General features: G+C 42.9%; 1 protein-coding gene across 5 annotated transcripts; it reads left to right on the plus strand.

Annotated features, from left to right (window-relative positions):
* Positions 1–1,953: 1,953 nt before the first annotated feature.
* LOC127588297 (connector enhancer of kinase suppressor of ras 2-like) lies at positions 1,954–26,312 on the plus strand. 5 transcript variants are annotated; one of them, XM_052046963.1, is made up of 22 exons: positions 1,954–2,623; positions 6,716–6,879; positions 7,448–7,650; positions 7,739–7,844; positions 8,925–8,966; positions 9,058–9,177; positions 11,477–11,536; positions 11,631–11,699; positions 14,574–14,720; positions 16,029–16,162; positions 17,237–17,442; positions 17,527–17,619; positions 18,712–18,902; positions 18,980–19,028; positions 19,103–19,281; positions 19,379–19,452; positions 19,813–19,884; positions 19,981–20,045; positions 21,988–22,088; positions 22,856–23,345; positions 25,101–25,306; positions 25,379–26,312. In XM_052046963.1, the coding sequence occupies exons 1-22, from the start codon at positions 2,560–2,562 to the stop codon at positions 25,424–25,426; spliced, it is 2,883 nt and encodes a 960-aa protein (XP_051902923.1). In that variant the 5' UTR covers positions 1,954–2,559; the 3' UTR covers positions 25,427–26,312. The 5 variants fall into 5 exon arrangements, with proteins under 5 accessions (XP_051902923.1, XP_051902925.1, XP_051902926.1 ...); XM_052046965.1 differs by having other exon boundaries at positions 1,955–2,623; positions 16,044–16,162; XM_052046966.1 differs by having other exon boundaries at positions 1,955–2,623; positions 7,757–7,844.
* The last annotated feature ends 379 nt before the right edge of the window (positions 26,313–26,691 follow it).

The following is a 26,691-nucleotide window of genomic DNA, read 5'->3' on the forward strand; positions in this document are numbered from 1 at the left end:
TCGATTTACGAGTAAGGTTTGAGCCAAGAGTGTCACGAGCGTGTGAAAAGCGTTGGCACTAGATGAGACTTGGTTCCACTGTCAGCTCTCTGGGATGCTCTAAATGCCTGTCATCTTTATTCGATGCACCCTGACCTCCAGCAGACACTGCATCCCAAGCGAAGCCGTGGTCACGACTGCTCTTTCATGCTTGTCAATCAAGCTGTGCCATTGACCATGTATTTATTCTCGATTTTCCAGGGTTGGGTTCAGAATTGTAACCGTTCAATATTGAGGGTGAATCACAATGATTAATACAATAATAAGCGTATCACTTAAAACAACAAACACAGTAAAAAAAAAAGCGTCTTAGTTAAGACTGCGTGGTTGTGCAATGAATACATAGTGAGTCCCAGCCTGGAGCCGTTTCCAGTAGAGCAGTAGGAAAAGCAGCATCCTTGTCTCATTGGTGACCGTCCTTCCACTACACTGCCCTTTGTGCGAAGGAAGCTGAGCAGTCACAAAGAAGGCAGGAAGAAACATTGCACTTATGGGAGGGGGGGGGGCACTTTTGCACCCGCTGGCATGGGATAGGCGCACAAGCCGGAACTGAAATGGCATGTGGATAGATTGGGAGAAAGGGTAATGCGTTGAGATATATAGATTTTCTTTTTTTTTTTAATACGCGCTGAATGTCAAATGTAAAAATATCCAACTAACCTCTACTGGCCCGTTTGGAGGTGATCAGGGGCTTATAACACAAATGCTGAAGAGACCTTTATGTCATTTTTATCCCTCAAGCATGCTCACCTCTGATGATGTAATGTTTTTATTTTTACCCTGAGATGATATTGTCCTACTAATTAAATACATTTAACCTCTGCAGTAATTATGATTTATGACGGAACAAGGTTATGTGGAGGAAAAACACGAGATGGTAGTTGCATGTTTGACGCTACGCTAGGGAGAACACAGTGGTGGAAATATTTCAAAATATTCTTCCTCTGTCCGCACTTGGTCATGTTTTGTTTGTTAACACGCTTACTCAAACACTAAACAGCCGATTTCTGACTTTGTTGCGTTTTAAACGCGAGACTTGTTGTTGCACCAGGGAGGCAAGTGACACTACAAAGCTGCTGTTCATCCCTCTCTACTGCCTCATTCTTGTCAGTGGCGCTCTGCTAATTGCAGAATTTGCTGTTCACCTCAGAGAAAAATAATGTTTCCAAATTTGTGGATAAAACAGCTCCCAGATATGCCGCGCAAATGAATAACTGGACACACGGTCCCGTTTACTTCCCAAAATAAACAAAAACGGGCATCAATAAGCATATACTCTTTGACATTAACATTAGCAAAGTCCAGTTGAATGAAATAAGCTAGCAAGTATGAGGCCACATTGGGGGGGGGGGGGGGGGGGATTCCCCAATCTGACCTACCTTTGGGGGTATCCAGTTGTGTCGTCGATTTGGGATGTACTTTAGGACTTCTTGAGTTTACAGTGTGTGTGGTGGAAAAAACGAAAAACAGAAATAAAGCCCAAAAATGTTTTACTTGCGGCGGTAGCAAATGTATACACTACATTGTGTGTATGTGGCGAACGCCCTTTTGCCAGCGTGTTGAAAATATGGAAAATATGCACTGAACCATCATGTATGCACTTCCTAGTAGAAGCAAATATTAATCTGTCCAACCATACTCATTGCAGCTCTGCTTACCCTTTCGCTTGGACATAAGAAGGGTGTTGCAACCGTGGAGCACGTGGGTGTTTCAGACGTTGGAGTGTGGTGGGCAGAGTCGCTTGAAAGTGACTTTTTCCCCCTGATTGGCCCAGCGAAATCGCAGTTCTATTGGCTTCGAGTAAGATGCTGTCAACTCCCAGTCACTATTATTTAATTGTTTTCTTGCTTATTAAGAGATAAGAGGTGTGACCCGCAAAACTCAAGTTCGTATTCGAACGCCTCATAATTGATTTCTATTGCACAAAGTGTCATCTCTGAAATTCCTCCAGGAAGCCCCTCCTAGTCCTGGCCCCTTCCCACGAGCTTGGTGGAATGAATCAGCTTGCGTACCCACCCACGCACTTTGCGCGCTGTGGGCTGTGCCTCCTCCATGTCTGTGCGGCGGCGTTAGGGAGGATGCTCGCCGGAGGCTTCCTTCGCTCTCAAGAGTCCGACGCAAAGTAGCCACTGGCTTCTCCTCCTCCTCCCCCGATGCTGCTGCTGCTGCCGCTGCTGCTGGAAGAAGCGAGGTCGTGCAGCAAACCCCACACCGTCCTAGGAGCCTGACGCGCATGACAAGCGAACGAGCTCTTTGACGGCAGCCAGCAAGCAGAGGAATGTGCCCAAGTGTGGTTTTTAAACCTCACCGAGGAGCTATACCTCTTTTTTTTCTCTTAACAATTACTTACACGCCGCAGAGCAAAGCACAGCTCGCGTGACCGATAGCGCGGTACATTTTGTGCCTCTTTTATTTTTTATTTTTTTTGTATTTCATTGCTAGCGGCGTTGTGGTGGTTTGCAGCTTGGCGGAGGTTGTTTTTCTTTGCTTTGGTCACGCGTGGACAAGACAAACTTGTGCATGGCTCTGGTCATGGAGCCCGTCAGCAAGTGGAGCTCCAATCAAGTGGTGGACTGGATGAAAGGTAAGATTCGATCACACACCCAAAGCATGGACCGTGATTGAGAAAAACGTGCAGTGGGTGCCTCGTGCACAAAAGACACTAAACACCTGATGAGCCTCAGCTTTAAATTACAGCATTTAATCATCGGATCGATTTTTTTCTCCTCCCCCGCACAGCGGAAAGCAATCGCCCTTTTAACCAGCTTGTTCTTACTCAGCCGAACAAATCCCATTCAAGTGTCTCTTAACGATGTCAACAAACCTCTATTGTGCTCTTTTGTTACCGGCATTTCACAGGAGGAGACCCGGAGGGGGAAATCGATTCAGTTTTGCCCATAGAGAATTAACCTTTTAATTGAATTCGGTCGAAAAAAAAATCCGAACGCAGTCAACACGTTGACGAAATCCCCATTAAGGCTTTTTTTTATAGTCCATGATGTGCGGCACGCTCGTCCGGATGCCTAGTAAGAAGTCATCCTGCCAACAGGCCACTTGATTAGGTACACCCGCACAGTCTGATGATTGTTTTTTTTTTTTAGAGACCATCATTCCATTCGCGTGTTCCTGATTAGAGTAGAGCTCGTGTAGCGGTTAATAAAAGTGCATCAAAACACAAAAGTGTCCCTAATATTTTGACCAGGGAGCTGACAGTATATTCTGGTGTGATTGTGCACCACGACAGTACCATGAAGCCGCAACCTTAAATATCTGACATTGTTGGAGGCTTTTAAAACGTGAGTCGTAAAGCCTCAAATTGTATTCCAATACTCATCTCTCTGGCTGTTTAAAAAAAATACTATTTTAAAGCTTCACAGCATGGTGGGGTTGAGTGGTTCCCCGAGATCTGGGTTCGAATCTCTGTTTGGAATTTCCATGTTCTCCCTGTGTTTGATTTATAGCTATGAAATCACAAATGGTTGGATGGACCTCTTGGGATTTCTCTGTGACCACAGATTGAGAAGAAATGTAGCACTAAAAGTTGATGAAGCTTTCGGGTGCTTGTTTTGCAAATCGCGACTAATGTTAAATACAGTTTCTTGCAGGGAATGGAATACGCGTGAATGGTTGATGGCTAGAAGGGTCCTTTCCTCCTCTTTATATGTCAGCAGATGTTACCAGGAATGCTAAATGTGTTCGCTATGTGAGTTGTTTTGCTGTGCCACACACTCACGTGTTTGATCACACAGCCTTGGGGGATGCTTCAAATGATTTCTACCTTTTTTAGCACAAACACACACACCCTCATAACTATAAAGATGATGGCTTTTTATGTTTTTTTTTACAGGCTCAGATGTATTTCAGGTAAAAGGCTCACATCATAATAATGGTACAGATGTTTTTGCTTGTCTTGTGGCTCGGTTTAAAAAAAATCTCACAGTTGTCGTCGGATGATGTGATACATGAGATGATGCAGAGACTGGAGCAGTTTAAACCGAGATGATGTGTAAAGAAATGAAAGGGCGAGAATGTTTAGTTTCCCACATGTGACAAGTGGAGCAGTGACGGTTCCTGTGCCCGGGGCCCAGTAATGGTGATGTAAAGTGAGGGGGAGAGATGGGGGGTGTTGGTGGTGGTGGTGGTGGTAAGGGGCCTTCAGTCTTGTCCCAGCTTCTGAGGCCTGGCTACATTTTGCAGTTACTATTCAGCGACTTCATTATTAGCATAAGGGTCCGTGATGTCACAGGAGGCCAAACAAGGGCGCCCTGTGACCTTCCCACAATCCCGCTCTCCAGCCCCCCAACCATCGTGCTTTGTGTGCGCAAGACGCTTTATTCCCAGCTGTGACAAAGCCGCTTTAAAGGAGAGATTCTCATTAGGGGAAGAGAAAAGAATTCCAGCTTTGACTCCTTCTTGGAATAAGATGCACCATAAAAGTGCAAATACATTTGATGAAAGTATCCTGATGCATTTTTCAACGTGCGTGTGTGTTTCCGTTTGTTTGTGAGGCACATGATTTATGACATTTATATATGTCCACATTTCTTGGCTACTCCCTCTGTTCTTCACACAATATACCACTGATCAATGACGGTCCAAATCCATAATTTAACATGTTGTTTTCCCGTTCCAGTGGTTTCGACATCACAAGGCGCCTTTAATTTCTTCTACTCGTAACTGATAATCTGGCTCGCTCATGAAATGGTCAAGAAAAGTCATGGCAGAGATTATTTAGTGACATCAGCACGCTATCCTGAGAGTGATACTGTCAAGCGTCAAACAAGATGGTTTTGCCTCACCGGAGAGTAGTTTCAAATATTCACCTGATTTGTTTCGTAAGATGCAATACAGAATAAATTAAACTCGTATATAATAAATTGTCCACGGGTGTGAATGTGATAGCTAATTGTTTGTTTGTATCGGATCTGCAAATGGCTGGCAACCAGGCCATGGTGTCTCCCGCCTCTTGTTAAACGTTGGCCTGGGGTAGTTTCTGCTTTTGACCCTTTTGAGGACGGCTTACAGAAATTATGGCTGAATATACAGTACAGTGTTATATCCACATTAGATGGAATAAAAATGTTAACTTTCGCCTGACTCGAGTCGTGTACAGTTCTAAGATTGCGCATGTGTTGTGTGTACTACTAAAAACATTTGAAGCATTTCCCGGCACAGCTTCTCTATTTATTTATTTTTTTTGTATAAGTGGAACGTACATATACTGTACACTGTACTGTATATTTTTTAACATTTATTTTGAACATGAAAACCAATAATAATAATAACTGAATCCACAATAGAAAAATGAAAAACACACATTTTCCATGTTCAAAAAAGTGAGCTTAGCACATTACCGTTGGCCGCTACAGTACAGTAGAACGGATAATGTTGAACAGAATCTGTTGTGGAAGCCTTGTCAATGTCCACTTTATTGGAAAACTATTTTTCCCATAGATTGCGATTTAAATGGGTCCTCGGTTTTGTAGCATATTTCTTTTATTATGTCCTACTATTTTGGAAATCCTTGCCCACACCCCACTGCATAGTTTCTATGACAACATAGTGAATACATCATAGACATAATGAGTCTGAATTCATTTGCTTTAATGGCTGATTAGTTCGGCCTTTACGTTTTGTGCAAACCATGAAACTTCTTTATGTTTCCTCGCTAGTGTTGAGCTGCCAGTTGTACTTGGTCTGAATGCTTGATCGGCCCCATACGGAATTGCATGTATCGGTATTTAATTGAACCAACGCGATGCAGAATTTCTCTTTGTGTGAGATGCTAATAGACTGTGTGTCCACAGAAACAAATCCCTTAAAGTAATTTGATTCTCTTATTAGCATGCTGGGCAACATCCAGTGACATTTTAATGTGAGTTTTATTCACATTTTACTCGGGTATAAAAAACAAAAACAAAACACACACACTTTCCTGGGTCAATGCGAGATTCTCTTCTGCTTGAGCAGAGTTTTATATGAAAGCCAAAATCACAGTAATCGCTCCAGGAAAATTACATTCAAATCAATTTGATAGCTATGACACACGATCGCTAAAATAAAAAAAACATTTAAAAAATGGATGAACATTTTGAGCATTAGTTGAATTTGAATGTATTGAACTGGTTTTGTGTATTCCATGTCATGTAAAAATAAATAGCGCTACATTGAATCAATAATATAATTACTTCAGTCAGAGTCTTTGGGAGTTTAAAATAATCAAGATCAGGTCTAAAAATCTACAAAAGCATTTCATGCACAACACACTTCCAAGGATGGAGGCAGACAGACGACACATTTTAACAACAGCCGCTCCAAAGGATTGAACACCTGCTGCCTCACTGAACGATGTAAAAACAAAACAACCCCCCCCCCACCCCCACCAAAAAAAACCCCCAACAAGCTGAGCTTTGGTCGGTGCGTTTTTATTTCTTTTTTTCTCCTTTTCAAAGTCATGCTGAAAAATGATTCTCAGGTCTGTTGACTCCAGCTATCTGTTGCTTTCCCCAAAAGAACCAAAGACATAAAAGAATCTATGCAAAAAAAACAAACAAATAAAAAATCTATCGGAATTGGTTTGCCTGACTTATAGATGCAAAAAAATAAAAATAATGCTCCATTGCCAGGCAACAAACGGTTAGCAAGTGTGTGAGTTGGCCTTGTTTCCTTCCCTCAGGACTGGACGACTGCCTGCAGCAGTACATCAAGACGTTCGAGAGGGAGAAAGTCGGGGGGGACCAGCTGCTCCGTATCACCCACCAAGAACTGGAGGACTTGGGAGTGTCCAGGATCGGCCATCAGGAGCTCATACTGGAGGCGGTGGACTTGCTATGCGCGCTTGTGAGTCCAAACTTCCCACGGGGCCTCTCCCACACTTGTTTTTGCTTCAGTTTGGAAGAAGCAATTCCACATTTCATGACCAAACCCCGACATGTCATCGAGCACATGAAAAGCGATGGTTGTCAACAGACTCATGAGAAGGCTTGGACGGCGCGGAAAAGTGGAAGAAAGATGAAGATGACGGAGACGCATGGAGAGACAGAATGGCGATTTAGTGAACCGGGGTCGCAGATGCAATCTGAATATAAAAATCCCCTCATCCTACATCCCCGCACAGGGGCCTTGCTTCAGCCGCAAAGCTTCTTACATAACTCGGATTTACTTTTAAGTCTCTCAGGCACTGCCGTATTCGATATGATTAGTGTCCCTCCTGCCGCGCTCTCCTCGCCCAGGAGGACGCGATAGACTCTCCCGAGGCCCGCGGGCCCGCTTTGGCGGACGGCCTAGCGAGGGATCGCGCCTCACGTGCCGCATCTTGCCACATGTTGACCTCACGCCGCACAAACGCTTCATCCGACTTGATGTGATCAAAGTGCTCGACGGTCTAACAAAGTCGATTCTTCTCTAGAATTACGGACTGGAGACGGAGAATCTCAAGACCCTCTCTCATAAGCTCAACGCTTCAGCCAAGAACTTGCAGAACTTTATCGCCGGGAGACGGCGCAGCGGCCACTATGACGGCCGAGCCACTCGTAAGCTACCCAATGACTTCCTCACCTCCGTGGTGGACCTCATCGCCGCTGCCAAAAGCCTTCTGGCGTGGCTGGACAGGTGAGATCGTGATTGATTCCATGTTTGACGTGTATTCAAAACGGAATTGTTGGTCTCAGAGGAGAAATCATCTCACGGTTAATTCCAGGTGCTCCTTCTTCTCCAGGTCGCCGTTCGCCTCGGTGGCTGATTACGGCGTCACCAGGAACAGCGTGATCCAGCTCTGTCTGGAGCTCACCACAATTGTACAGCAGGTACAGATTCGTTACAAAGTGCCACCCCCAACCTTTTTTGCCTCACAGACAGATTTTCAGGGACCGGCCTTTAAAGGCCGGATAAATACAACAAAATAATATAATATGACCGGCATGAAAACCTGTGGTATTTTCGAACATAATAATAATAAACAGGAATCACGACACGGTGAACGTCCTATCTGGCCGCAACACTCTCTGGTTGTTATGGTAATGTTTACAAGTGCCTTCAAAATAAGATAGACCGTAAATACAAAGTGCATGAAAAATACGACTCACCATCGCCGCATATTATGCAGAGTGGGCTTGGTGCGTGTGATTCTCCCGTTGTGATCAATCCGTATTTTAAGTAGGACTCCTGACATTGTCGATTAAATGTCGCCATCTTTTTGTTGAAAGTCATAGACTCCTCCTCTCTCCCTTGCCAAAGAAACTTTCCAAAGACCTTTGTTATTTTGTCATTTTGCTAGCTCCTGGGTTTCATTTTAGCGGTAACCTATCACAAGACTGAGCGTCAAGAGTGACATATTGTAGACAGATGTAACAGAGCATTGGGTAATTTTCCAAAATAAAACCTCTTTCAGATTCCAAAATGAATAAAATGGAAGTAATGTAAGTTATGTGTTCTTTCTGTGTGGCCCAGCACCAAATGTGGTCATTTGGTGCCGGTCATTTGGGGTTGCGGACCTCTGCCGTACGGGATAAGCTCGAGTTACTTCTCGACTCCGCTGTAATGAAGGACAAGTATCACAGAAAATTGGCGGACGACAAAGCCATTAACTTTGTGCTGCGCCGAGAGATCATTAGCGAGCGACTGGCATTCTCCATCATTTTGCCGATGAACTGCAGTTAGAGAAGCTGTATCCAAATAAGTGAAAGACCGTTTTTGAGAAATGCCTCCGCGCTGCCGGTGATTCATTTGTTTTGTGTTGGTGCGTGTCTGTGTGGGCGTGTTGGAGGTTAGAGGTGCCAAGCTGCTTGATTTTCTGCTTATATCCTCCTACAGCCAAAATGCCAATAATAACCCATTTGGACACATTCTCTTGTGGTAACACCACCGCTCTCTTAATGTTCCCCCAGGATTGCTCTGTTTATGAAACGGAGAACAAAATCCTTCATGTGGTGAGTTCATTTCGCATATTGCCAGCATCTCCCCCCTCACAGCCCCCCAACACTCCACAATCGCTTCTTAACCTCACTTTGTCCTCCGCAGTGTAAAACTCTCTCTGACGTGTGCGACCACATTATCTCTCTGTCCTCGGATCCCATGGTGTCGCAGGCTGCGCATCTGGAGGTGGTGCAGCTGGCCAACATCAAATCCACCGAGGGATTGGTAAATCCTCCCGATTTATTTGGAGGTTGTCTTTGGTGCCATTGAAGAAACGTTTTTTTATTTGCGGGCAAATGACTGTGGTTGAGTTTTCTTACAACATTAAGATACAATACATCCTGATTTATATAGCGCTTCATGTCCAACTCTTTCCTCCCCTCCCAGGCGCGCCATGAAAAAATAAAAATACAAGTTTGATGAAAATAAGCAACTAAAAAAGTAAAGTACACGTCTATTCATAATTCTGGGTGATGGCAAAGCATACTAATTACACTCAAGGCCACAGCGTGACACTTGGTTCAAATGCCGCATGTTTAAAATGAGCTTGCAAGTTTGTGATTCACTCACTGCCCCGACAACCTTCGCTTGCCTTTCTTTTCTTGCCGCTTTACACTGTCGGAAAAAAAAATTCTACCTTGAAGGGCCCAATGGCTTGCCACAATAACCTCAAGGGGAGATGTATTGCACCCCTTGAGCAGTATCCATATCGAGAGCCTGAATATTTGTACCCTTTGTGAGTAAATGTGTACGTCACATCGTTACGCAAACATTTTTTTTCCTTCGCAAGAACCGTCGACAGTTCGTTTGAAGATGAATTCATTTTCCCATCCCTTGTCTAGATTACCACCGCTACTGTTTATTTCTTCAAACTGCAAACCTCACAGCCATGGGCTCCTTTGAAAGGCATTCCCAAAAGCTTAGCGATTGTTTGTCACAACAAAAAAGGTCCCTATGACAGTCTGGACAGTTTCTGTCCCTTTTCTGACCATAAACAGAACTTATTTGTACCTCAAGGTTCCATTGTGAATTCTGGAGGGTGCATCACAATAAGTTGTACCTTGGTCAAAAAAAATAGACCCCTAGAGTACCATTTCTTTTTCTGACAGTGTACATACACTCTGTACTGGTGCTTCAGTGCTTTTATTTTCCCCTGCATAAGTCATTTTTCTTTTGACATGGAATCAAATTGAGCTGAGAAATGTCATCGTGCATCCCTGCACGCAAATCAAATGAGCGGTGTAGGAATTTCAACAGCGCATATGTACTTTCTCGATTTAAAGGACCAAATTCACAATCTTGAATCAAACGTTGACTTTTTAAATACCTGCCTGCAAATCATTTGCTGTCAATGATAGCCGGACGTCTGAAAAGCATTGACATCACCAGACGGATGGATTTAATCTCTGGTGATGCTCTGCCAGGCCTCTGACTTTGAGTTCCTAATTGGTTGCTTTCACAATATGTTATTGTTTATCTGCACCGTGAAGCGTCAGTCAATGAGTTTTGAAGCGTTTATTTCAATATAGTCGGATAATGTTGGCCAAAACGCTTCAGAATTCATCCTGCGGCTTTGGTCAAAAGTCACATCGGTGAAGAAATACATGTCGATTAACATCGTTGTTGATGGAAATGAGTCGCTGCTCCATTTTCAAGACAATGCTTTCAATATCAGACATGGCATGACTTCACATTTTTAACACTGCTGACCTCAGAGTCATTAAAAAAAACACACACACACACACACACACACACACAAAACTAGGTTTTGCTGAGCTCCTGGGCATATGAGTCAGCTAATGCGATTCAAAGAATGGCTCACTCATGTTAATATTGGGGGGAAATGTTACGCTCCAACACATATTTGTAAGTGGATCTCCTTTGAGACACAGAAATTGGGTTATGGAGCAAAGAAAACAGACTCGAACCATCAACGGTTAGTGGGGCGGCATCATGGCGCTGACCCACACTGCAACGTGAGCGTCCTAGCTGGGGGCCATGACCGAAGCCTCCCCCACCGCCACACACAAATACGAGCAAAGGCCAAAGCAAGTTCTCTCATCCGTTCACAGAACACTGGGCCCAGTGGCCTCAAAATAAACCTTTTACAGCCTCCAAGTCCTCTCCGAGACCAGCATGCCGCTACTGTTTACGTGTGTGAGTGTTGACCTGCGGTCATGCACGTTTGCGTGGATTTGTGAGCGGACGGAGAGAAAGCGTGTGTTTGGGTGTCGGTCGTGCACTTCTGACCCCTTTTAGTGAAAGCTTTCGATTTGATCTGTTTTCTATACCAAGATAAATAATCCGCTACATTCGAGGCAATCTGCCACGTGTCCCAAAAGAAAGCAGAATCGATTTGAGATCCGACCGATAAACATTTAAGATGATGATGTTTCCAAATGCTAACACTTCTGCAAAACTATAACACATTTTTTTCCCTTAATCCTTGACAAAAGTGAGCTGGTGTTAATGCACTTTGCATTATAGTTTGCTTTGCCCCCCGCCCCTTTTTTTTTTACCACAGGGCATGTATATCAAGTCAACATATGACGGTTTGCATGTCATCACCGGGACGACGGAAGGAGTAAGTGCACTCCCTTTTGTGTTGCTTTTTGTGTAACATGTTGGGAGAAGTACAGCTGCTTTGCCCCCCCTAATTATCACTCTTCGTCTTTTAGTCTCCGGCTGACCGCTGTAAGAAAATTCACGCCGGAGATGAAGTCATTCAGGTCAATCACCAGACAGTGGTAAGGCTCAGGTTTGAATGCGCATTTTCACTCCAACAACAATAAAATACTTTTTTTTTGTACACAAAGAAGACCATGCACTGTTCCTGACCTTGAATCCAAACCGAGCAATTGGCTAGTGGCCATTTTTCCTTACTAGAAACCCAAAAAGAAGTCTTTATTTTGACACGCAAGAGTCGCATTATCAGTCCGATGCAGTGTAAATTGACTGCTTTCCAATCACAATGACAAACATTGAATAGCGCTGATGGCTACGGTCCAAATTACATTGTGATTAGTTCCAATTGCTGCTAGTGTAAAGGCATTCTGTCTTGCGTCTCGTGAGATTGTTAAATGCATTACTGAGCAGCCAGTGGACATTCACGACGCAAGCGCACATTATGAAAACAGAATATGAAGTCATTTGTCGTTGATCACGGAGGTGGTTTGGAACACGTGCAGATGAGTTACAATTTTGGATCAAAATCTTCCCCTTCCACACTGTAGTATCTGTGATGGTAAATGTGTGTGTGGCTTTAAAAGGAGGGCGTGGCCCATTGAGTGACATGGAAGTCAAGTACCAGTAATTAGAATGTACAGTTGGCTGGCTGTTAACTAGCTAAACTGTTAGCCACTCTGCGGGTTGAGTGAAGTTGTGAGTTGAGGCCATTTTAGGAAGACACGCAAAAAGTATCAGCAACTTCTTTCTCCGACAGGGATCCTTTCAGCTTCTGAAGGCCGTGCAAATTTGTTTAATCTCATCCAATAAATTTTTATTATTTTTGGTAATGACATTTTGTGGGTTTTATGGTCCCCCCCCCATAGCAGAGTCTCTGAGGTTTTATTTGGTTTTAAAATATTATGGCGGGCAGTTCAAATGTGGCTCACGTGCTGTCGGTAACCCCCCTGTGCTCCAATCAGCCATTTAAACCCCTTGCGGTCTGCTTGTTATAGGTCACAATACTCAATAGCTCAAACTGCAAGTGTGCAGCGAACACAGCAACCCCCAAATCGTGCGGTGCACTCTTTACATACTAATTTCAAAATCATTTCTACTTGTGAGTATGCATGTAAGAAAGTATCGAGTAATTATGCGCCGGAGGCAAGTCACCTCACCCACACAATGCAGCATGGTTATTTTATTTATTCGTTTTTTTTTTTCTTCCTGCCCCGAAATCCAGATCCTTTGTTGTCAAGACTCTTTTCATGTGGTAGAAAAGAATGAGAAGCTCCTCTCAGAAAATGCGCCCTCCCAAAATAAAAAAAAATTAAAAAACAACCCCGTAGCAACCAGCCTATTCATGGCAGTAAAATTGGAAGGAAAGTGGAGGTGTAATTAGTAAATGCCGTGGTTTCTTCAGCCACCGAGCCTGAATCTGAGCCATGGCTTTTGTTTGTCATTTGCTTTGCCAAAGTCTGTTTGTTTGTATTTGCGTGTCTGTTTGGGAGGTTCTCAAAAAACGTTCCTCGGCAAAAAAAAAAGAAAAGAAAAGAGAAAAAAAAGCTGTGATGAACGTGAAGCATTGTACTCCACATTTTTAAAGGCTCTTGATACTGTAATGAGACACAACAACAAAATTTAAATGTGTATTTTTGTGTAAACCAGATATTGGCTAAAACAGGGGCGTCAAACTCCTTTTTGTCGCGGGCCACTTTCGAGTTGCGTCTTCTCTCAGAGGGGTGTTATGAAACCACAAAATGTTTAATCATCTCATCGCATTATTACTCGTACACAACAAATAAATGGATTACTAGTTACGCAATCGGTCAAATCAACTATAATACTTTATCCAATTATTGCTCAAGTGAGTGTTAAAATGATTGCAAAACTTCAACGTTATTTATTCCACATGACAATTTGACATTTGCGTACACATATTAGCAAGAATCGTGCAAGTTGACACACATGATTTGCTTTTGTGGACCACATGAAATGATGTGGCAGGCCCAAGCTAGCCCCCGGGCCTTGACTTTGACACCACACCAGTGGGCTAAAAAGGTTGAATAAATCCTCGTCCATCCACCAGACCGCCCAAAAAGAAAAACGCTGCCGCGTGATAAACAATGAAAATTGTGATCGCCCAGTGTAAAACTGTCCAATATGTTTTTCTCTTTCGCAAAAAAATGAGGACAACGTGTCAGCGTGAAAGACCTCAAAGCGTCAGCATTGATGGGCTGCGGCACATAAATGGCCTCCAACGTTTCTTGTAAATTCTGTCACAATGGCAATTATGTGACATATATTCTTTATGAAACTGGATGGGAAATCTGCATAATTAGACGTTTTATTGCTTCCAAAAAAATGATATGTGCCACCCCTGCCAAATATTATGGCAAGCTTTGTGTTCTCTTCTGCACCTTTTCGGTGTGAGGACCACTCTGCAGCGACTGTCACGATGAAAAATAACTTGGAATGTGACAAAGTAATTGCTCGGTTAGTGCTTGAAAAGTGCACCGTTTCCCAGGCTGCTCAGAATACACAATCGATCCAATGTACACATTGCGTCAAAATGTGCACCGTTTCTCACGCAGGCAAATATTTGCTGGCATATTTGGAAAGTGTATTTGACTGAGAAGGACTTTTTTTTGTACACTGAACATCACCAAACTGGGTTAAATTTTATTTACAAGGCGTGTAGCTGTTCGTAACCCGCAGGCTTTGCGCGACTTGACAGAACCTTCAGAATGATGACACGGGAAGTGTGTAAGCTGCTCCACGGCCTCCGGTCTTGGATTTAACGTGGAGAGCCTCAACAACAATAACCAATGAGGATGCCGCAACAAAAACACACCCAAAAAATTCAAATGTGGCCCTAGTAGAATTTTTTAACCTGACCTTGTGTGGTGATCGGCATTAAAAAGCCTGTTTCTATTGTGCTCTTCTTGTCGACTCAGGTGGGCTGGCAACTGAAAAACCTGGTCAACCTTCTGCGTGGGGACCCAGCGGGTGTGACCCTGACGTTGAAGAAACGGCCACAGAGCACGCTGACCTCCACTCCTGCGCTGCTCAAGAACATGCGGTGGAAACCTTTGGCTCTGCAAGTATGGCCCCTCGATTACTTTTTAATCCGCACAACTAGTGGCTTGTGTCTCCGGGTATGAATATGAGCGTATCGGGTTATAAATAAGTCCGCAGAGCCTCCAAAAAAACGTGACGAATCAAGCAAAATGAATGACGCTGAGGAAGTGAAAGAATTTCTCTCCCTGCATGGAGCACAACTTGTTTTTGAATTAGTCTAAGGTTCAAACAAAATTGCTTTTCGCTCGTACCTGAGCCTTAAACGGCATCTGTTGTCCTACTTTGTCCCAGCACGTTGCTTTATTCGGAATATGTGCCAGTGCCACAATGGGTACAAATGAGAGTGATGCGTGTTTGTGTAGTCCAGTCATTCTTTGAAGCACAGAGCAAAGAAAATGCTTGCACCCCCCCCCCTCCCCTCCCTGAGGCCCTCAAGAGCTCCATTTCGTTTCTCAGCTTCCACCCCCTTCACTGCATCACGTGCCCCCTTTTCTTCCTATCCTGGCTGACATGTCAAAAAGGAGCAAAACAGGAACACGGCAATGACAGTCACGTTTAATTCCTGATTCCTTCCCAATAAGATACAGTGAAACTCCTCTACAACGAAATCATGTTTGCAACAAGAGATGTTTCACAACAGGGTTTTTTTCACTCTGGCAAATTTGATCTCAGATGTAAACACACACAGACACACACACACACACAAACGTATGTGTACAGGCACACACAAACATATGTGTACTCTTTATTTTTATTCCAATAATGCATAAGTATGGGGATACACTTATTTGATACTTCATATAGTCAGTGTAGAAAGAAAAAAAGGGAAAGAAATTGCGAAATTTACAATTAGCATTCACTTTTAACGCAACAGGGTTTTTTTTTCCCGTCTGGGGGGGGGGCAGGAAAGTGGGAGTGGTGTTAATGCATGAATATTTTTTCACACTAGGGGGTATTTTCGCCCATGTGGGTTTCGTTGTAGAGGAGTTTCACTGTATCTGTACATTTTTACGTTTTGCAGTTCTGCAAAGGCGATTTTGAGTTAGTTTGAGAGGAAACCTTTGAACCGCCTCCATGAAAATTCTTGTTGTTTTGTGCTGATTTTTATTCACAAAGATGATGGAACCGATCAACTTGTGAGCGCCAGCTAGAACTGCGGTGTTTAAAATATGGAGTGGTGTCCATTTGACTCATTCGAATGATGCTGCCGACTGCTCAGTCGCTCACTCCATGTAACTGTGACTTTCTCTTTTTTTTTTTTTTTTTGTGCTCCTGACTTACTTCCACACACGTGCGTGCATTCACTTCCACACACAACCACTCACACGCAGCCGCTGTTCCCTCAGAGCCCCGGCAGCAGTGTTGCCACACCTAGCAGCACTTTAAGCACTCCATCAAGGAGGGGAAGCTGTGCCCTGCAGGACCTCTACATCCCGCCTCCTCCAGCGGAACCCTACACCCCCAGGTACATACACGCACATATACATGCACAAAATCTCCCAAATATTTGCGGGAAAACGTTATGTTCTAACGGGACAAATGTTGAACTTTCTGGCCATAAATCTAAAAGGTTTGGTGCAAATGCATCACTGCTCATCGTGAAAAGATGCTGACAGTGACGCATGGTGGCGGCGCAATGACTGTATCCGGTGGGGCTGTTGTTTTTCAGCTAAGAGCAGAGCATCCGTCATGGCGGAGAGAATTTTGAGCAATTCTAAATAGCAGTCAGTCTAAGCACAAAGCCTTTGGAAAATGGAAAGAAAAGAAAAAAAAGTCAGGAAAAGCCTACAAGAACATCAGAACTTTATCTTGAGGTGACATCATTGGTGGAAAAAGTTTTGGAATGATTTATCTTGGTCTCATTTTTTTCTATCACAAAAACCTGGCATTTTATTACGGGTGCGTAATTTGTATTTATTTTTTTTAATATTCATTGCGTATTCATAAATAAATTATTCTTCCGGTGTCTATCAAAAGAACATTATCATCGTTACAAAAACTGACTATCCAGATCGTGTTTGTGATGGCCAGTGAGTGCTAATGCAAGCAGATAAAATCAACAACACATCAGTGATTTTCACTGGGTGACATGTTCCGTCATGACCATGAATATGAACACTGGCATCTAAGGGTGTGTGTGTGTGTCTTGGTGGAAGGATGGGGTGGTACATGTGTCCAGATGGTTGGGGGGGGGGGGGGGGGGGTCAGTCACAAACAAAGCATGACGTATGCTGATGACATGTTGACGATCTGCGGTGAACGAGTTCCTCCTTTTTTTTTCGGCATTGGGGAAACTTTTGATGAAGTGATTTCAACTGAGTTGAAAAGGTCAAAGCAGTATTGAAGATTTTCAGAACCTAACAAACCTGCACTGAAAACTAATTTAAAAAAAGACTTTCAAAATCAAAAGTCGAAATGAAATAAAAACGGTGAGAGTGTAAATTATAAAAATGAAAAATGAAAAAAAAATACTTTATGACTTGAGCAATTAAATTTCGTTTTTTTCCATTTCCAAAGTCATGTCACCTTTCTCCCATAGAGATGACAAAAGCAGCCTTCAGCGCTCCGACTCTCAGTCCGACCTCGTCCATCACGGCAAGCGCTCCGACTCCCCAAATTCCTACCTGGACCAGGAGTGTCGGCGTCAATTCCCTCTGGTGGAGGATGACTCCATACTGTACTGTTACGAGTACGACCAGAACCAAGAAGTGTCGTCTGTCCGCAGGGGGAGCACGCCCACCTACAGTAAGATTCGGCTGCGATATGACGCGTGTTTTTCGGGGTGTCTCCCCGCAATGGAATGACATCCCCTGTGCCTCGTCGTCCCAGGCAGGCTCAGGCCCATCTCCATGCCACTGGAATACAACTGGGCGGGAGACGAGGACGAGAACCTGGCCAAGCTAAAGAGAGAGAGCAGGCGAGGTGGGTGGGAGAGTGAGAAAGAAAGGGGGGAGGGTGTTGGGGGGGCTGACAGAGAGGAGCAGAGGGAGCTGATGTGAGTAGGAGGAGATCTCCTCATATCCTCACCTCTTTTTCACATCGCACAGCGGAAAGATGAGCTGGCCTGTCACAAGCGCAAACACTCCGGATATCATATCCTGCCTCCATCTTTTCCGTATGTTCATCAGCCATCGCTACCCCCCCCCCCCCCCCCCTCAAACTTGCTCGCTAGCTTCTTCACACTCAGCGTTGCTCGTCTGTGATTGGCTGGAAGAAGTCTGCGGTTTCTCCGGCAACTGTTAAAATATTCCTCGCAAGTTATTCACGTTTTATCGGAAACAACGTGACAAACAGACCGGGACGAGATTGATGTGCTTTATTTTGGTCTCAAAGGCAAACTTTGTTCTCCTGGTTGTTTTTTTTCCGTTTGCGTTTTTAAAAAAAAATCAAAAGTAATCATCTTATATTTGTCTACAATTGGCGGCGCTATGGCTAGCTTTGTGGGGTTTTCTGCCTGACAACGGCTTTCACTCAAAACATGGTCATAATATTAGGTGCAGTTGCATCATCTTGTATCGATGCAAGAGGTGTACCAAACAAAATATATTATTTTATATCAAAGTTTCTGAAACACTTCAATGAATAAATAGCAAGAGGCAAAGCATTTGGATTTTGTTAAAAGTATCTGTTAGGGAAAATCTGCTTTTTTTAAAAAAGTGTTTTTTTTCTGAGCAAATGTTAGAGAGGGTGGCCCAGTGATCAAGTGATTAGTCAGTGCGTTGAGCTCACAGTGCAGAAGTACCGGGTTCAATTCCGGCTCCGGCCTCCCTGTGTGGAGTTGGCATGTTCTCCTGTGTGGGTTTTCTCCCACATTCCAAAAATGTGTATGGCAGGCTGATTGAACACTCTAAATTGTCCTTTGGTGTGAGTGCGGATGACTGTTTGTCTCTGTGTGGCAACCGGTTCAGGGTGTCCCTCGGCTACCGCGTAGCCTTAAGATGCAATTAGTAATCGACATACATTTAGTCTATGAAATGCAGCAGATGTTTACATTGCATTTCTTTATGGCTGCAGAAAATTCCCTCCTGCGTTTCGCCAGTGAAGACAAAAGCTCCGGGGGAGATTTCCTGCTGGGCCGCAGCCTGAGTCACAGTCGACGAAAGATGGAGAGGGGAAGCAGCCCCACTCACTACACGCTCATCCCGGCCCTCCAGATGGAAGTTTCCCTGTCTACATCCAGCTCCGACTCTGCCTCCCTCTACCACGTTAGTGCCTCCCCGACCTCACTTTAGCGCACGTGGGATCATCAAAATGTATGTCACGTTTCTATTTCACCTTGCAGGTGTTTGAGCGATCGTCGCGCCTGCAGAGGTCAAAGAAGAAGAGTAAAGGTAAGAGATGAGAGGGCACGCCCGAATGGAAGTGTTTTTCTCTGTTCGCTCTGATGTGTTTTCGTCTTGTGCAGTCGGAAGCCCCATGGCCTCCATCAGCAAACGACGGATCTCCTGCAGGGACTTGGGTCAGGGCGACTGTGAAGGCTGGTTGTGGAAGAAGAAAGATGCCAAAACGTATTTTTCTCAAAAGTGGAAGAAATACTGGTTCATTCTGAAAGACACGTGTCTGTATTGGTACATGAATGAGGAGGTGAACGGATCGATTTTCCTGAAAGTTCTCAAGATGTCAGTTCATGCGTGCGTTTGTTATAACGATACTTTGTTTGGTTTTTTTGTCTTCACCACAGGATGAGAAGGCAGAAGGCTTTGTCAATCTTCCAGAGTTTAAGATCGATCGTGCTACAGAATGCAGGAGAAAGTTGTGAGTCGTGTTTTTCTCCATTTGCATTTGTTTCCCATGACTTAAAAAAAAAAAAACGAGAGTGCGCTCAACTCAAATTTGGGGACTTAATTTTACAATACAAGAGATACAAAATATATGCGAGGCAGTTAAATCACCACTGCAAGCTACAACTATAATATCAATTGGGCCCGAAGATATTGACTGACATTTCCCCCTTTTGCACCTACTTAATGTGACAAAAGGACTCCTGCTATTCTGGCCGTACCGTGTCTGAGATCCTGTGCCAGGTTTCTCATCTCATTCATATTCTAATGTCTCCTTTATGGCCCTGTTCTTTTGCGCTCACATTCTAAAATATACATTTTGGCTTTATTTCAGTGCTTTCAAAGCTTGTCATCCCAAGATAAAGACATTCTACTTTGCGGCAGAAAATGTAGACGACATGTCCCGGTGAGTTAAGGAGTCTGACGCAGATGTAGCATGAAACTGCTTGATCGGTTTACGTCATAAGTTGCTTGTGCGCCCACTCTTTCTCCATCCCCACAGGTGGCTGAGTCGTCTAAGCATGGCTGTGGCGGGCTACTGCGAGCAAGACAAGATTCAGGATCAAGGCGAGTCGCGTACACACCACAGTGAAAACTAAACATTTGCCATTTCACGCCTTCAAGAATCCTTTGGGAATATACTCGACAAGATTTGCCTGTGCAAATTTGTGAGGTCAGAGGTCAAGCTGGGCATGACTCACACTCTTCATAATTCATTTTATTTCCATGGCACATTACAAAATACTCCCCACAAAAAAAAATTGATAGGTTCATTTGCTCAGTCTTCCGGTTACTAGTATAAGACGCCCCCTAATATAATATTGAATAATAATGTGAAGCACATTGAGTTACCTTGTGTCTGTATACGTTCAAAGAAAAGTGTAATGACACCACCTAGTGGCCGCAGAAAAATAATTTTAGAAAGCCGTCATATACTGTAATTCGAACATAAATTCCACACCCTCCCACACTACTTTGCAAGGAGAAACAATCATTTCAATGTTAAGTGTCGCAAGCAACCGTTGCCAATGCTAGCAGGCTAATGTGGCTAATTGATCCACGACCAGACGGACTACAGTACTGTATTAAAACCGCAGGCTACGAGCAAGATCATTTATTTCCTTTTCCTCATCAGCTCAGTGCTGAGAAGAACGCAATTTCTGCTGCTTATTTTTGCTGGTCTGCTCTGACCGCACCGGAAACAGAAAACAGGAAATGTAACAAGGCGAGACAATAACTTTTTATATAATCATAGAAATTTTATATTTGATATTTGTAACATTCAATATCATGTTTGAATGAAAGTACCACGGCCTTTTTTTTTTAAATAACCATTTGGACTCTTGTACAAGGTTCCCCCTAGGATTTTATATGTTATTTATTCATTCATTCACTCATTCACTGGAAACGCTAGTATTTAAAAATTGTTATTTAAAAAAAAGATTAATTGTTAAAAAGGAAGTGTGTCGCAAGACTTTTATTCATATAGTAACATATAATTTGTACTGGGAGATTAGGTCAAAGGTCTTTGTTTGCAGTGAAGGTCTCTTAAATGACATTTGTAGACAATAAAATGTGCTTTTTAAAATGTGTCAGCGAATCTTGGAAAACGTAATGCTTCACGAGCACCATCTTCCACTCCCATCTCACTGTCGCAGTGGAAAGAATATGACTCGCGCCGGATAGTTGAGAGGAAACACTTTTTTTTAACACCTTTTTCTCAATTTTCACATCTAATTAGATGCAAAGTCTCTGCTTTATGTCACACACAAATGCTCACTTTAGGGGCGCAGGACGTCATATTTTTGTGTAAATGGGTCGGAAATCCTGTACCTTATCATGGTTCTATTTCAAGGAACCTATGTAGGAGCCAAGCGATGGTGGGTGTGTGGGTGAACTGGTCTATCATTTGATTTTTGAAGAGGGGCCTCTTACATAATAAAATCATCATCACATCTTCAAATATATTCTTTGCACTCCAAGTAGACCTTGAAATCACACCTACAACACTGCGCATTTTGACAGCATTGATGACGCAAAACTGGTTCCTGTGCAAGTCGGTTGATTTTTTTTTTTTTTTTTATTTTTTAAACTATACGGCTATTAGAATCTGGATCATCTCTAGGGTGTTAATACAGACCATGAACTTGTAGCCGGTAGTTGGCGTCACTCCTGTACTATCTAACTTCAAGGGTGTTCAGAAAGTCAGTGTGCAAACATCATTTTCTTGACAGTATGGAGTACTGTGCGTACGTACAAACCTGAAGTGCTGATACAACAGACGTGCACGATGATGGGAAAGTGCCACTGTTGCAGGATCAAACTATAGAAGGCCAAAAAAAAAAAAAAAGTGCAGTAAAGAGTGTAGCTTCTTTTTTTTCCCCTCCATATAAGGAGCCATACAATCTTGTGTAGCCTATTTATCATATCGTAGGTCTTATTCACTGGATAATTTTGACCTTAGATTTAATTAGCCTGGTTTGGTTCTGCTGTATTTCTTCATAATTAGATTACTGGAGCGAGAGCGACCATGAGGACATGGACATGTCTTCCATGAACAAACAGGACAGTCCACCGCCACCTTATGACACATATCCAAGAGCATCATCAGTAAGTACCATCAGTGGTGGTTTTCAATAGAAATCATGGTATGGCACTGGTAACATAAAACTACAGTACAGTACAGGAGTGTGCTTTCAGTGCTTTCAATAATAATGGAGAAAAATGGCATTAGAATGAGTCAAATTTGTTGATTGGTTTATATTTTTGCTGGAAATGCCATAAGGAGGTCTGAAACCATTGTGAAAATATTTATGCATATAACTGTTTCAGATTAGATTTTTTTCGCTCGTTGCTAGGCAGAATTCATGGAGCACAATTGTGTCATCGACTTGACTGTTTTTTCCCTTTACATTTGTTAATATTTAATAAATAAGGACCAACGTTTTGCTATCAGATCCGTATTGTGTTGGACTACTTGACAATTGTGCCCCTCACTGATTTGCAGTGCACACGATCCCCCCACTGTTTGAACAGGGGTGTGTAGACTTCTTTTATGCACTGTAGCTTCCCTCGAAATACATTGATTGGCTGTGCGGATTCGGCAAACGGAAATGAATACTCAAGTTTCAGTATATACATTTATTACTGTGTTATTCTTAATTGTATGAATTATTTTGGCAACGGGTGTCCTGTTTTTTAGACTTGAGCACATACCCTCAAAACTTCTGCTGCCAGTGCCTGAAATGTGATATAGCATAGTACTCTGTAATCATTATCCGTGGATGCACTGAATATACTATGAATATTTCATATCCGATTTTATTGTTTAAGACAGCTGTTTGAAATGTAGTTACTTAACATTTGATTCTATTTAGGTGAGCCCCTACCTGGAACCCAAACGCGGTCATTTCTCCTCATCTGACACATTCCAGTCACGTTCCTCTCATGAGGATTACCACTCAGAGCCCCAGGAAGGCGGCAGCAGCAACAATGGTGGTATATCCCCTGGACAGAAGACAAGCAACCAGCGAAACTCCTGGCAGGACCAGATGGAGAGCAACGCCAGAATGCATTTCCTCCAGGCGTATCCCATCGAAGAGCCTCTGCTATCTGATGACAGGGAACAAATGGCGATGGAGTATCGCAGGCAGTCTACGCTGCCTGCACAGCGCAGCCTGCTGCAGGAACAATACCGAGCATTGCCCCTGCCCATCAGGTCCAGTATCGATTCGGAGGCGGGAGGGAAACCTCGCAGCTTCACGCTACCCCGAGACAGTGGTCTCCACGCCATCTTGGCAGCCAACTCCGGCGCGTCAGATGAGAGAACACCTCGACATTACCAGCTGGAGCGGCCCAGAGAAATAGGTTAGATACCCTAAGACCATCTTTCCCAACCTTTAATGAGCAAAGGCACATATCTTGCGTTGCAAAAATATGACAGAACACCCCCAAACAAAAGTTTCACAAAAAATATATTAACTAAAATAATTATGACTTTTCCTCAGTTAACTCACAAATTTAATCACATCCAGTCCATGCTCCACATCTGGTCCTGTTGCGTTTTCCAAATAGGTCAGGTTTGAGAGGTACTGTATTGTATATATTCAACGATATTGTTGTAGTGTGATTGTGATTAGCTGCACTGTATCATTTGGCATGTATTGCACGTACAATATATTGAGCTGTAAGCCAGGGGAAAATCAATAGAGGTACACAATTACCCCGAAGTATGCTACAGTGTAACAACACCACAGTTAAGTAAATTAACATCGGGAGAAAACATCGCCTTCTGGACTGTTGTATTAATTTTTTATTTGCATTTCATTTTGAGTGAACACATGTTGGAGGCCTACCAGGGCAATTTTCCAAGTGTGCTGCAGTTTAGCGTTGTCTGTGATGCACATTTATTCCGGCAGTATACTCGCTCGCAAACACGCTTCTTTTTCCCTCTGCTTTTTTGTTCGTTTGTTTGGTTTCAAACCTCCTTTTGCTCTGCCTCAATTGAGTTGTCACAGCGCCTTCCGGCCATGTCTGGATGCTGTGGTCAGGATGAATCCTCTCTGCCATGTTAATGTTGAACTGTGAACAGGATAAAGAAACAAGCTTGGAGGCCCTTTCTCCCTTGTCCTCATTTTTCTTTTGCTCATGTTGACTCTTTTTATTTATTTATTTTTTTGTGGGCATGGGAGGACAAAACAAAGCCAACTGTCATGCATTTATTACAAAGCTTCTCAGATAATTGTAGTAACAGCGTCATGCCATCAGAGGGCAGTGTGCGTGAATGAGAAGTGTATGGTAGCAGTACAGTAAACATACAGCAACATTGAGCAGGTTATGAAGATAATGTAGATATTGTAATACAGTCACTGTACCTCTACTTACGAACGTCTCTTCATACGAAATTTTCAAGTTACGAAACGTCTCAGCAGGAAAATGTTGCCTCTTGTTACGAAAGAAATTTCAATTTACGAAAGGTACAAAACAAAACAACAACAAAATAAATTGTATGGGCTGCTCCTCACAGCTCCGAGTTTCCTGAACGCAACATACGTGTACCTGCTCTGCCATTGGCTATTACCGAGCATCATCCTGGAATCCCATTGGATAAGAGGGCATTACAGGAGAACATGCCTCTACTTAATTTGTGATGCTTAATTATTAGCGCCACAATCAAGATAATTTGTCATATAGAGTGATAGACTGATTATCGCATTAATCCTCCCACCCCATCCCGACAGCCGAAAAGAGATGTATTTAAAACTGGATTATTTTTGGTCCGAAGCAGGCAGGCTCCTCTGTTTACTACTGTCTCCAGCATTGCCCCACCCACATCATCCGATTGGTTACACAATACCTGTATATTGGTTTAAGTGTTCATTTCGCTTTATAAGACATGTTGCTGAGCCTGAGAGGTTCCTGCATTTATGGTTAGGATTCAAAAAATATATACCGGTATACTGTGTCTTTTCTCTAAACTTTAAAAAAACATGTACCATGTCACAAATCTGAAAAACTGTTTGATGAACATGTGTTTAAAGACATTTAAACAAAGTGATGGGTATCTCCTTGATGCCCCAAACTATTTTTGAAATAATAAAATGATGCATTCATCTTTTGAAGGTCGTGGACGAGACTTGCGGCTGCAGTCGGACTCGGTGGGGGATTTGTACCGAGCTCTGGAGCACACCAGTCTGTCCACCTCAGCTGACCACCGGTCAACCAGTCGCCTGGAGTACAAACGCTCCTTTGTACGCAGGGCGAATGACCCCGTGCTCAACGACAAGCTACACCGCCTCCGCATCCTCCACAGTTCTCTCAATGTACTGGCACGTAGCTCAAGCATACCTTACAATTCAGCTCAATTATGTTTCAATAATGTCCGTTTTCTTTTCTTTCAGAATGTCCCTCTTCAAGACACAAACCGCTCGTTGGGCTTTTTAGGCTGATACGTGGAACCACACTGCCTCATTTGCAGGAGATGAAAAGGCAACAGAAAGCTTCATTTTTCTTCTTCCTTTTTCTTCTCCTCTCCCCTTTCAAGCACATCTACTGAACGGTGTTACTCGCTCACGTTCTTTCTGTAGTTTTAATGATGAGAACATTTGCTAAAGGTTGAGCACTGGTTTCAACTGGTTGGGGAAAAAAGCACTTTGTGTACCTGTCATGGACTTGATGGAGAGCGTCTTCACTCACATGCATGGCTGTTTCCCATCACTTTTGTTGGCATTGTGTGCAGCTGAACAGATCAAATTGACTATTTTGGATGTACACTCCGTTTTGTTATTTGTATAATTATTGATCTATATTAAGTATGGCATTGCTACACAACCTCTTGAGGATATGTGCTGGAATACAAATAGTAAATCAAGTGCTGTGCCTCAGTGATTGTGAATGTACATTGTACTTTTCCAAGAATAATGAAAGAAGCAAGTTTCTCTTCAAATAGGGGTGAGAATATCACACTTGGCAATGAGGAAATTGTATTGTAAAATATAAAAGGGACGGTCACAATAGTTGTCTATTTTTGTATGCATGCAGTCTTTACAGTGGTGGCAAAACAAAAAATATATATAAGTGTGTTAAATTCGGAGACGACTGCTCATCTCAACTGCCTCAACCTCAAGACTTATTTTAAAAATCAAATTTCATTACAAAAGAGATGGGAATTAACAGTATTTATTAAGTGTTTAATGTACACGCATGTTTTGTAATACTGTACTAAAACACGTGACTATGCCATTTAACTGCACACGTGTGCCATATTGCCGTATTGTAGCTGCAATACTTTTATTTAATGATGGAAATAAAGTATGGCATGGGCACACTACAAAATGTGTTTTTTCCTCATAATTACATTTGAAATGACTATTTTTAGACAATAGCCACACACGGGGTGAGAATAGGATGGATCAGGAGACAACATTCGTGTGCTTTAAGAATTAAATCAAGCATGGTTTTTATTTAAAGATTTTATATTTTAAAATGTATGTACAACCGTGCCCTGAAAATCTCAAATCATCTTGCAACTTTGAAATGAATGGAAGTGCCATCAATTCGTTCCAGTCTCCCCCTTTTTTGTGTGCGTTGTTTTTTAAACAAAAAATATGAAGTGTAGGTTGCTTAACTCCTAAATAATGAAACTTATGTCAGATTTGAATTTTCAGTTTTTACATCAAAGTTAAAAAAAACTAAATAATGATATAAATTCAAT

The sequence above is a fragment of the Hippocampus zosterae genome, chromosome 16 (assembly GCF_025434085.1).
Source record: "Hippocampus zosterae strain Florida chromosome 16, ASM2543408v3, whole genome shotgun sequence".
Lineage (NCBI taxonomy): Eukaryota > Metazoa > Chordata > Actinopteri > Syngnathiformes > Syngnathidae > Hippocampus > Hippocampus zosterae.